Here is a 12,916-nt window from a genome sequence, read left to right as displayed (position 1 = left end):
ATTTTGCTATAAATATTCATTATTCGATCTTTTTTCTCGTGTCCACATGTTCGTAAAAGAATTCTTTACACTTCATTCACGAATATTCATCGATTGTCAATGATGAGGAGGCGATGTTGTCATAAATAAGAATGGATTCTTTTCTTGATTCGCGCTTCTTTCTAATCAGAATAGAAATGGAATCGGCGATGTCGAGGTAATTGTAATTCTATCGAGCAACGACCTTGAAAGGATCTGCACCGTAAAAGGTGTTCGCTCGACATCTGGTGCGACGGTATGGCGCGATAAAACCGCTTAAGGCCGGTCAGTAAACCGATTTAACGGTGCTTCGCGATACGTTGCGAAATTTACGAATATATGTAATTCGATCGAGTATCGTACATCGCCTAATCGTACAGTTATCTCTCTTTCTCTCTTTCTGTTCAGAGAATTGATTAGTTTCGACGGTTGGTGGATCGATCGTTTATAAATTATTTGCAAACTTTTTTCTTTTTGAGTCGAATGAATTTGGATTGTTTGGCATTTTTAATTTCTACGACGATGATTTTATATCGAATCTTTATGTTATACGTTGATACGTTGATACGTTAACATATCAATGTCAACAATAATCTTACGAGTTTATTCTATACGAGTCAATTCGAACATTGAAAATTTAATGGTTACTTTTATTACAAAAGATACGATTAATCGGCAGTTTGATACAGATATATGATCTACGTGTTATAATCGCGAAATAGTAGGTCAATGCAAGCCGAGTAAAATTTTAAAGCAACTTTTGTGCCGATTACATCGACGAACACAAGTAGGAACCAGAATGGTAACTTTCTCAGCAGTGTGGGAGCGCGTCGAACTTGTCCTTGCTTTGTTTCTTCTACTGCGAACTTAACAAACCAATCCAGAGTTTATTCACCTGAACAAACTCGGAACTCGTCGCTTCCTCTCTCTCTCTCTCTCGTTCGCGATCATAAATTCTCGTGTATAATAATTTGATCCCTCGAAACAAAATCGTTTCGTTCTTCCACGATCTTCGAATCTTTCGATGAACCTCCGTTCATCGAATCTGTCGAGAGAAGAGGTAAAAGATACTCGATCGGTCTTGGAAAGACCGATTAGCAAATCGTCCCGATTTCCAGATCAGACGGCCCCTCCAATTGCGAAAGCCTGTCGTCGGCTGCGTATCGCATGCACCGCGCCTCCCATTAGAAATCGCACCCCCATAATTGCGAATGCAACGGCGGAAGTGAGCGTGCTCGTCGCTGCTTGGTGCACTGTCATTAGGCACTGCCGATATCCCGATCGGCGCACGGGAAAAATACACGGTTCGTACTCGATCGCGGGAAAGGGGGAGGAAAAAAAAGGAAGAGAAAAGAAGGAAGAGGAAAAACAACAAAAAGGGGGGACGATCGATCGACTGGGAATATAAAGCAACCATTTTTTCGATACGTACCATCAGTTTTCCACGCGTCGCGATTCAATTTCTCTTTTTTTCTTCTCCATGTTCCCATACGCCGATAGTTTCATAGATAGATCCTGAAAGAGGATCTGTTTGGCAATGACGCGATTCCACGAGTTTCGTCGCACGAATTCGCGCGGACTCGATTCAGCATCGGTTGAGTGTCGTCGTTGAGCAGAAGATATATCAAGATAAATCATAACCGAGCGAATAACTCGAGATTCAGAATGTCGTTATCGAGAAGATTGTCGAGGTTCTATCCGTTGCTCCTGTTCATAGGGGCGAACCTGGTGACTTCGATGCCCGCTCCGTCTTCGAGGCGATCGACCGAGGCAGTCTCGGGCGACGGGTTCTCCAACGTGCCGAAAATTCTGGAGATTCAGTTACCTTTGAGGATCGCTACGAAGGAGGATCTGGTCGCCTGGGCCAGGTACGTGATGGGTTTGATGGCGTCCCGTATAAACATCACGCTGACCACGGTGAAAGAGTCGCCCTCGAGAATCGCAGGGAGAGCGGAGAAGATCGCGAAGCAGGCATGGCAGTATCCGCTTAGAAACACGGCGTATCGTTATTTCGAAGGCGATGGATCCACGGCCGACGACGGCCGACATTTCTTAAAGAGTTTCGAGAACACGAGATACGCGGAGAACGTGAGAAACGTTGGGAGCATCGATCGGGACAAGATACCCGCGGCTGTCAGGATCGTGGGGGACCTCGAAAACTCGGTGCAAAATGTTCAGCCGTCGAGGGTGTACTCCGGCTCCCGGTCGCCAACGATAGCCACGGTCGACGGAGCCATCGGCAAGAGTTCGTTCAACGACCGACGACTTTTCCAACCGATTTTCGGCATCTCGGATAGCACGATTCCAACCCCTCTCGGCATAAGTATCCCGAGGCCTGGAACCGGCAAGGATCCAGACGCGAACGATTCGTTCGGCGCGAATTTTTTGAAAACGGGAGATCGGCAATTGTTCGTCCCCCAATTCCCCAACTTTGGGCCGGCCATCGAGCTGAAACCCAGCGACATCTTTCCAGACACGAGCGCCGTCTCGCCCCCTACCAGAGCTTATCTGCCCGTGACCACGACCACCGTCGCCGCCGACAACGTCGAGTTTCCCAACGATCCGTTCGTGGCTAGATATCTGTTCCACGGGAGGAACGTTTCGAGCAACCTGCTTCCGGACATCGTTGCTCCGCTCTTCGCAGACGAGATTACCTCCGCCCCGCCAACGAGAAACCTTCCCCTCGCCCCATCTCGAAACGACAGGAACACGAGCTCGCCGACGCCTCTGCTCAACGTTCCGTTCGAGGCGGTGATCACGTTCACGCGCGACCAGCCTTACCACATCCGGGCAACCACGTCGAGGAACGTCGAGGGTGGCGAGTATTCCGCTCCAGAGGACCCTCAACGGGATCGATTTCCACCCTACTTCGACACCTCGAATCACACGTTGACCAACGAATCCGGCCAGATCAACGTCGTGCTCGACGATGAAGGGCGCGCGGTCGAGGCAGGGCTTCTGGGGGAGAAGGAGGAGAGGAAGAAGGAGGAGAGGAAGAAGGACGAAGGCTCGAAGGGGGAGAAGTCGAAGAAACGGAAATCCGAGAAGAAGACGTCGCCCCTCGGCCAGTTGATCAAGTCGTTCGCGGCGCTCAGGAGGAATTCCACCCTGGCGACGAATCTTGCCCCCCCTCTTCCGTTCAAACAGCAAGCCTCGTCGACCACGCAGAGGATTCCCTCGCGTCAGAGAGCACCGCCACCGACCAGGGCGCAGCTCTACTCTACGGAGAAACCATCTGTAAGTAAGGGAGGATGAGAAACGTTGGATATTTTAAATTCTATGTCTCGATTCCGATTCGCTGTCGAGTTCTATCGTGATGCGATACGATTCGCATTGACGGATAGACAATCCGTTTTCTTGACTCTCGAGAGAGGGATCGATCGACGAACGAATGTCGAAAGTGAAATTGATCGCCAGCAAAATTTGTTGGTCTGTTTGCGCGCGTCTGAGCTGCTGTCTCGTTCGATCGATCAAACCAAAGATTGCACTGGATCACGCGTGTGAACGATACGAGTGGAGGGAGTCGAATGGGGGAAAAGAAAGAGAAAAAAACGATTAGTAAGAAAAAAAAAAGTGAAACCTTACCGAAGATTCGTTTATTTCAGTCTTCGCTCAGACAAGAAAGACGTAATCTGACGTCTCTGGGGCAACAACGAATCGAGGTACGTTCGATTTCACTTGATATGCATATTCTTCCCGATTAATCGCCTGTAATTTATCGAATCGAAATTTGTATCCACAGGACGACTTGGAGGAAGGGAGCGAAGAAGTTAGGACGAGGGAGGAGGGCGAGAGCAAGGAGAGGGATGTCGAGGTCGAGGGAAGAATCGAGAACGAAGCTTCCAGCGAAGAAAATTCTGACGAGGACGAAGAGGAGGAGAAAGGAGGCGGTCCTATCAAGGCTATCATCGATCTTCTTCAACTCGCAGCGCCAATTTTGGAAGATCTGAGCGACGTAAGAAGAAGAAAAGAAGGAGAAATTTCAAAATTTTTAATATCCCGTCGTCTTGTCGTTATCTTGTTGCCAACTCTTTCAGCCTGAATCCGACGCCGACATCGCCGATGTGCTCGAAATAGGGATCCCGTTGCTTCAAGACTTGTCGCAAGTAAGACGATGATGAGTAATCATCTCCAAATACACTACTCGTCTTGATTTAAAAAAGTAAGAGTAAATGCTCTTCCAGGGAGACGACGAAACGCCAGGTGTCGACTTTCCAGGATTATTGGTCCCGATTTTATTGCAAATTAGCGGAGTGAGTTGCCAACATTTTTTCTTTTCTTTTAAACCAACTTTTTCGCGGAGAATTCGAGAAACGAGGAGGAGAGATGAAAAACTCGTGCAGGTAAGCGGTATCTGATGAGATTATTTTCAGGAGGACGGGCAGAGGGATTCAGGCGCCATTTTGACACCGTTGCTTCAGCTAAGCGCGCCGCTCATAGGACCCCTCGTTGGTCCCCTGGTCGGACCGTTGAGTCGCCAGAGCAGCCAGGTAACTAACTCTAACTAAGATTCGTAAAAAAAGTTTATTATTTTACATCAGAAGAGGATGAATTTCAGCCTGCAGGTCAAGGATCATCGATAAGTGACTTGATCAAAGGTCTCTTGGCTCCGTTGCTCGAGGTAAATATCATTTATATTCTTAACAACGATGAAACGATGTATAATTTAAGACAAATCGTTTCTTTTCAGCCAATCGGCCCGTACGGAAAGATGACGCAACTTTCGAACCTGATCGCCGGAATTGTCTCTAGTCTTAGCAAAGTACGCATCGATCTCTTTGTTAAAGAACTATTTGTCCTTTTCTCTCTCCAAATAAATTCTCTAAATAAACTGCTAAACCGGTGTCGTGTATACATCATCATATATATAACCTTTTCATAATCGATAAATAAAATATTTGCATTGCAAAAACTCGAAATTCAATATTTATATATATATTCATACCTTGCGATATTAATCTAATATTCGGTATAATATTCTAATATTAATGGTTTTCCGGTTTTACAGAATTCAGGGGCTGGTGGCGCGTCCGACTTGACGAGCCTCGTGAAAGCAGTGGTCGCCGGATCGGTGGCAGGAACGAGCGCAGGCTCGAGCGGGAACAAAGACTCTTACGGAGCGCATGCTGCGTATGGTACAGACAATTCTTATAACGCTTACGTAAGTTTTTAACGCTTCGTTTTCACTCGCTCGAAACTACTTTACTCGTCACCTCGCGCGGGTCTTGCGACGCAAATTTAAATCGAAGCCTTTTTATCCGATCGCCACACACTACACCGCTTCTCAACTTTTCAGCCTAATGCACCGTCGAAGAACACCTCGCTCGGCTCTTCCATCAATGACATCCTTAACGCGATATTAAAAGTGGTCGCCTCGTTAGTGAACGCCATTTCCGCAATTTTGGGCGCCTCGTCGAACAGCTCCAACGAACCTCAACCCTATCCCTCGCCACCCCCCGCCTACGCCAAACCTTATAAAATGACCCGCCCCGCCGATTATGTTAGCATAACAACCAGCAAACCGGAACGTGTTGTAAGGGTATAACCAATCCTTGAATATTTTTTTTCTTTTTTTAAATAGCGTTTTTAGCGACTTTATATCCCAAGGGATAAGACAATTATCAACATTGTATTTGACAATGATTCTTCATAAGTTTGTTCGTTCATCGAACGGTGAATCAACGAAATATATTTAGAATATGAAGGTTTCTATGTTTTTAGAAGAGGAACACGGTTGAAACTTGTGTCTTTCGATTCGTATAATCAATATAGAAATATTGATCTTTAGATTTGTTGTTTTAATGGAGAGTCGAAATAATGTTTTTCTTTTTTTTTGTTTTTGTATATTAGTGAGAAATAAAAGTGTACTTGCCTTTTGATTGAAATTCAAGCATCGAATTCATTGATTCGATTGTTATAAATCGTTGCAAGATCGTGTTACGTGATATTCACCGAGAAAATTAATTAATGAAACGTTAGAATAGAATTTTATGTTTAATATCTTTTTCGAGGATTTGGATGCAGTTGAAACTAGTGTCTTTCGATCGATTTTTATAATGAATTTAGAAATGTTGATTTTTACGTTTGTTGATAATTTTTGTTTTAACGAAGGATCGAAATAATATTTTTTCTTGTAATTGTAATGAGAAATAATTGAATTGAATTTATCGATTCGATTGTTATAAATCAAGATTACGCGATATATTCGAGAGAATATTAATGAGATTAATGAGATACACTATTCAATACATAAGAGATAAATTATTTTTAATCATAATTTTTAAAAATATTTGTAAAAATATTGTTTGTGATTGGAATATAACAACGTCAATTATGAGAGTCGATTTGCAATTAATGATATACAATAATTAAAATCATAAACGTGCCCGATAATCCAAGGATGTGGAATACGTCACTAAACGGACACTTTCGATTCGACCTGATTCGTTCTCCACTTTGATCAAACATATATATTAACTTACTTTTTACTATTACATCCATTTATATCCAACGTTAAGAACCTCGTTCCAATTTTAAAATGAATATTATGCAAATTTTTCTTAAACGAGGAAATTGTTAATGCGGGCAACGCAAAGATAAAAATATTTGAAAAATAGACCGATTATAAAGAATATATATTTCATCGAATTTCGAAATGCAGGTTTAAAGGAAAGATTCGAAAATATTATACGCTCCGTCTAAATTCAATCGCTTATAACTTGTTAATAAATATTTATCGATTAATGATATCGATTATTTACTGATAAATAAATCTCGACATTGTCATTTTTCTTTTTGTCTTTCCGTTTGTTTTGACTTCTGGAATCGCTTCCAAAAGTATATACAACGAAATCCAAAGTTCAAATGGCCGCCACGTGTTAAAGCGTGACGCGTAGTGAATTACGTGATATGGAAAGGGGATCGAGCGTATATGGACATTCAATTTTGAAACGAGACACAGTTTCGTTACGTGACGTAACGATTTGTCTCTGCTCGAAAAGGGTTGTCTAATGATTCTCGTGATTCTCTAATCACGATCGTTTGAATCTACCTATCTAAATCAATCGTCACGATCGTTTTATATCGAAAAAAAGTAATAATAAAAATAATAATAAAAATAAAAATAAAAAAATAAGAGAAATATCGTAAAACATTTTGAAACGTAACGTCTTCGTATTCGCGTCGAGTGAAAATTTATGGCACGTATCAAAGCAAAAGCGATAAAATTCTCCGTTTAAATTTTGAATTTCGTATGAGATTGTAATTTTGTAATTTAATATTCAAATCAAAAAATTCACTTCGCAAGACTGTTCCAGCGATTCAACATTGCGACACCGCAAGTAATTATTTAATGGATGCACCATATTCGATTTCACCGGGATTACGTCAAATCTAGTAGGTGAATTGTGAATTAATAAACGCCGGATAAAACGCCCGTTGGTTTTCTCGATTTTTCTTATCTTCCATACGGAGAACTTCCATTTGGAAAGTCGAAAAAATTGAACAAACGGCCCACTAACCGTTACTATTTAGACGGAGAGTCGAACGACGATGGGTCGGTCATAACAAGGCGGCACGGGAGCATAACGAAAAAGGAAACGAGTAATATTTTTTTTCTCCATCCGCGCAACATGTTTGTGACACGCATCGCCAGTTACTTGAAAATTGTCTCGTAATTTTTCTCTCCCATTGCGAGTCATCCACAGTTCAACGCGTCTCGCCGCTTCCACGTTGTACCTGGGAGGGGGGGAGAAAAAAAGTAACTGCTAGAAAATCTTTGACCTAGCTTATTAGTTAAACCGGCTACTTGCGTGAAACGTTCGTCGATGACCCGTCGAATAAGAGTCCAATCAACGATTTATAATACGATTTAACCGAGAACGGAAGTTACACGAGGATCATGGAGAAGAATTACATCGAAATTCATTCTCGAATTTTCATTCACGCTCGAGTTACAACTCGTAGTGAAAGTCGTTCGATGATGATATCCAGAGATATCCAGATTTCATTTTCCATCTTTCCTCGTTCGTTTTACAACCATATTCAATGGCCGTCCGAACAAGAAAATCTTATTAAATTTATACATCGTATAAATTTATTTTGTTTATTACTCGTTTCGTTTCGATCGAAGAAAGAAAATTGAAGAGAGAATTTGGATTCGATTCGTCTGTTTATGATTCGATTCGTTTAAAAAAAGAAATCAAAGTTTGGAAATCGCTTGTAAATAGACGAGATATATGGCAGTAATAAAGTATTCCGCGTACGAACTACATAACCGGCTAGACGTTTTTCTTGTTTTTCCTTTTTTTTTTTTTTTTTTACATAATAATAATGTAAAACGCGGAGATCGGTCGCCGACTCCGTGAAGGCCATTTACTTTCCATTCTGGAAAGAAAGCTGGGGTTTTGCCATCGATAGGACGACTCGGTTGACCCTTGGAACCTATTTTGCGAAATTACCTATTACTACCTTCGACTGCTCGCTATCGTTCCGATCAACGTTCATAAAAGAGAGAAACTTTTCTATTCGCTTGCGTTCTATTCGTTTCTGCCCGTGTCTCTTCTCTTCGCTTCGATTCGAGAAAGAAAGAAGAAGAAAAGGAGGAGGAAGAGGGGGAGGAAAGACAAATTTGCGTAGCGAGAAGCTTACGGCCCCGATAAATATTTACAGCTAGATATTTCACAGTTTTCGTTACGTTCACGTTGAAAAGAAATATTTATGTTTTGATGATGAATCGTGAAAAGCGAGAATAACAACAACAATAATAAATAATAATAAAGATAAATAGATTCGTTGGGAAACGAAGTCGATACGACAATCGTATCTTGCGCTGTATCAAAAAATGAAAGAAACGTTCGGGTTTTTACCGAAAAAAAAAGAATAATAATAAATGTTTTTATTCAACATATTCCCACGAACGCATCTCCTATTCGATCCGCTATTCGATCGTAGTTTAATTCGATTTTACGACGTTTCAAAAAAAGAGAAAATTTTTTTTTGTTTGCTTAAAGAAATCGAACATAGTTACGCAAATTTGTTAGATAAAATTGTAAGATTAACTGTTTTAAACGAAGATCAATTAGGTCGATAATAGGTAAGTATCATAACATCGTAAACGGCTTTTGCAACGTAAACGTCACGCTACGTGAGCCAAGCTTGGTATCGATAATCACTTTGATAAATGCATTAAATTTGTAGTTCGAGTTGTTTGATGGAAAAAAAAAAAAAAAGAAAAAAAAACAAAATTACTCATCGCACTGATCGAATTATTCATTAAACGATTTGTTCACGATAAGAATTTTATCTTCGATGCGAAAATGTAACGTCTATCTTGATTGAACGGTCGATTCTAAATTTAATAGTAAACGAAGAAATTTCTTTTCCAGGCCAATTGCCAACGACCAGGCGCGGAGGGTAGGTGCTAAAGAATTTCTTTACAACAGAGTCAATGCGATCGAGGATCGGTTCATAAATCATTAATTTTTATCCTTATTTGCGAGAATCTAGTTCACAGCCTTCGTTCCCGTGTCATGGAAACAAAATAAAAGTCGAATGATGATGAATCCTTGTCACGATGGTCCAGTATGCGCGCGCGTAAAAATTTCGCAACTGTTTAGCTTTAAATTATACGAGATTTCTACTCGAGCGATTATTTGCATTTAATTAGATCCGTTATTATATCGATTTCTATAAGATTATATCGATTTCTTTAACAATTTTAATCATCGTGTATACGATATACTATTCGATAATTTAGAGAACGTGTTCTAATGTGTTTGAACGTTCGATTCATAAATTCTTTGAAAGAGAATGACTGTTGTATGAAACGTGTTACAACAGAGACATAAAAATTCAAACTGTTGGTATGATGAAATCCGCATTATAAATATTATTGTTAATAAAATTATTTTCATTTGCTTTGCTAAAAATTCTTTGAGAGCTTGCGGTATCGTTGTATTATATATTTCCTTTTTTTTATGATAGGTCAGGTTTATTAATTATTACCATAAATTGCAACAATATAAATGCAAATTAATAGAAGAGATGAAACGAAAATCAATTATTACAAGGATTATTAATTAGATAAATAAGCGATAGATATTATTAATTAGTATGTAACTCGGATTTGTTCTTCTTTTTTCTTTTTTTTTTTTTTTTTTTTTTTTTTTTAAATTGCGCAAGAGACCATCAATTGGCAATTGAATTACGCGAGAAATTTTTCTTTCAAATGCTAATTAAACATGAAAATTAATATTCTACAAATATTCTTTCTTCCTTTTTTTTCTATTTTACTTTTTTTTTTTTTTTTATTACCATGTAATTGTGCGGTCACACGTTTAAAAAAAAATATCTAATTAAATATTTCTTGTCTCAGAATCATCAGAGTTTAGCGTTATTTATTATTTATATATATATACTTCAAAAAATATTTCGTTACGACTGACGAAGATATTCCCAATTTTTTTTTTTTTTATCTGAAATTTCTTTTATCTGAAAATTTTTTTTTTTATATCCGTTCGATGATTCTTCTTTGTGACGCGCACCAACTGCAAAGTTTAAGGTCTAGGACTGTGTACCCTTTCGTTCGAAAATTTCGCAAGTTTGTCGCGCGTTACGCAACAATACCGATTCGAAAGACTTTTACTCTCAACAGCGACCTCACGGTTCGTTCGATGGAGCTTTCTATTTCATTCTTACGCGTATATATAATTCATAACTATATAACGTTTATTAACACCGGTTCGAGACCGCTTTTAATAAAAAATCGACGAAAAACATGAAAAAAGATGAAACCAAATTCAAAATAGCCACGTATACTAACGATGTCATTTACTGAAAATATGTGCGGGAAAAAAGTGGAATATTTATTGGAATTTTGCTTGAAAAATTTCATGACGCGATCGTCCGCGTCAACCCGCCATAGGATAGAAAATCTCCATGAAGAGTACGTCCCATCACTGGTCTCGAATATTGAGGAAATTTATTTCGTTAAGTTAATCGAAATCCGAGGCAATAAAAGAAAAAAACTTGTTTTCGAGGGAGAATATTTTAAAATTTGAGTTAAAATTTTTCGAAAACAAAAAATACCTCGTAAAGAACATTCTTTAATTGAAAACGAATTTTGAAGTTTTTTTTAATTCCTATACATATTTTAATCGTGCGTCTCGAATTCGTTTTTTGAACGAATATTCCATGTGAAAATCAAAATCAATCTCGATTCTCCGTAATCGAAAAAAATCCTTCTGCGACAAGAGAATTTCGAATTCGTTCCAATTTACAACTTTTACTTTCCCATCGATTAAATGCGATCGTATTTCATGGCGATTCACCTTATCCATGGACCCTTTTGTGCACACATAATATAATTATATAAACGCATATCGTGCACGGACTTGCGTAATCGCGCACGGCGATATCGTTACTGCGAGTTTAAGAAAGAATTTAACAAGGGGACATCTCTTCGGGGTCAAAGTTTTTTTCCCAGAATTTTTTTGCCACGATAGACTTTATTCAGACCTAACGATAGATTTTTGCAACGCTATATTATACTCTCGGGTATAATGAGGCATTTATTGTCGATCACAATAGGGAATGGGAATTGTACATTTTATTTCGAGTAGTAATACGTTCATGGAAAGAGAATTATATTTGGAATTCGTTAAAAATAATAAATACAAAGTGTAGCAAGTGGATAGTAAATAAATCTGTACGTATAAATAGTATATGCATTTTTTCCTTTACCATCGTATCATTGATTCTTAAAGAATAATAATCTGGAAGAATGGTCTCATCGTTGTATTTCTAATTTACTCTAATTTAATAAAAAAAAATCGTTCATTGTTATTATTCACGGAAAAGAACGTTAAAATTAAACCATTTGACTATTTCCACGTTGCAAAATATCGAATCCATTACTTTAATCCAAAAGATTAAAAATCACGCAATCTCATCTTTCGATAATCGAAGCAAGAAAATTCGTGACGATTCCCTCGAGACGAAAGCTCGTTCGAGCCAGTGATGAAGAAAATTTAATAATTAAGTCATTTCGATAATTTATCGTTCGAAACATATTAATAATATTACGAATAAATATTATTCAAGCGTATTAACGATTCTTTAAAGTAAAAAATTCTTTATTCGAAATTTTTAACCTTTTCAACGGATTAAATCATGCATTTCCTCTCGTCGACATTTCGCGCGCATTCTTCTTAAAATTAAAAAAAAAAAAAAAGAAAAAAAAAGAAAAGAAAAAAATCACGAACGAGGATATACGTCGTAACAGGTACGCAACTGGTTCCTTCCTTCTCCTATACCTGTTTTCCTCCGAGAACGAGAAAAATTAGGAACTTTCTCCGTCCATAGAAATTGCGGAGACGAGATCTCGTAACGTGTTATTGTTTTTGCAAAAGTAAATCGATGTAATTCGCTTACGCGGTACAACGATCGAGAGGTTTAACGAACACGTGGTCGCGTTGTGAATGTGAAGCGCGCGTGTAGGAAGTGTGGCCGAGAGGAGAAAGTAAGGACGAATATGCTCGTTGTTCGATATATGCATATAGCCGAGCGATGGCTACGAAGCGCTTTTAGCTTCCTGTACAATCTTCAATTCACTTTCGAATCGATCCATCCGTCGAGAAACGTTACGACAAAGTTTTACCAAAGTTTTTTCTCGTCTTGTATCTCTCGATGCAATCCAAACGTATTTTTACTATCCACGGTAAGGATGAAAACAAAAAGGAAAAAAAACTGCGATTAAAGATTTACAAAAGCGTTGAAAAATGTATATATATATATATCGAATAAAAATATACGCACGTATTTCGTTATATTCTCAAAAGATGCATTATAACGCACGATCGTTGTTACATAAAAGCGTTCAGGTTGATCGGCGAAGAGG

The 12,916-nt window shown here is 39.1% G+C and overlaps 1 protein-coding gene across 5 annotated transcripts in view; it reads left to right on the top strand.

The window, feature by feature from the left end:
• LOC108002748 (uncharacterized) overlaps positions 1–11,741 on the top strand; it is a 29,821-nt gene extending 18,080 nt beyond the window's left edge. For 3 of the 5 annotated variants that reach the window (XM_017064576.3, XM_017064578.3, XM_062071437.1), the window contains 10 exons: positions 1,736–3,255; positions 3,624–3,680; positions 3,761–3,973; positions 4,056–4,124; positions 4,203–4,271; positions 4,392–4,508; positions 4,577–4,639; positions 4,709–4,780; positions 5,027–5,179; positions 5,315–6,762. In XM_017064576.3, coding sequence (XP_016920065.2) covers positions 1,736–3,255; positions 3,624–3,680; positions 3,761–3,973; positions 4,056–4,124; positions 4,203–4,271; positions 4,392–4,508; positions 4,577–4,639; positions 4,709–4,780; positions 5,027–5,179; positions 5,315–5,563 — 2,582 coding nt within the window. In that variant the 3' untranslated portion in view covers positions 5,564–6,762. Of the gene's footprint in view, positions 1–1,735; positions 3,256–3,623; positions 3,681–3,760; positions 3,974–4,055; positions 4,125–4,202; positions 4,272–4,391; positions 4,509–4,576; positions 4,640–4,689; positions 4,781–5,026; positions 5,180–5,314; positions 6,763–9,404 lie in introns of those variants that run through there. The other 2 variants (XM_017064580.3, XM_062071439.1) reach the window with 2 other exon arrangements.
• The last annotated feature ends 1,175 nt before the right edge of the window (positions 11,742–12,916 follow it).

The sequence above is a fragment of the Apis cerana genome, linkage group LG2 (assembly GCF_029169275.1).
Source record: "Apis cerana isolate GH-2021 linkage group LG2, AcerK_1.0, whole genome shotgun sequence".
Taxonomy (NCBI): Eukaryota; Metazoa; Arthropoda; class Insecta; order Hymenoptera; family Apidae; genus Apis; species Apis cerana.
This window is presented reverse-complemented; position numbering and strand designations above follow the sequence as displayed.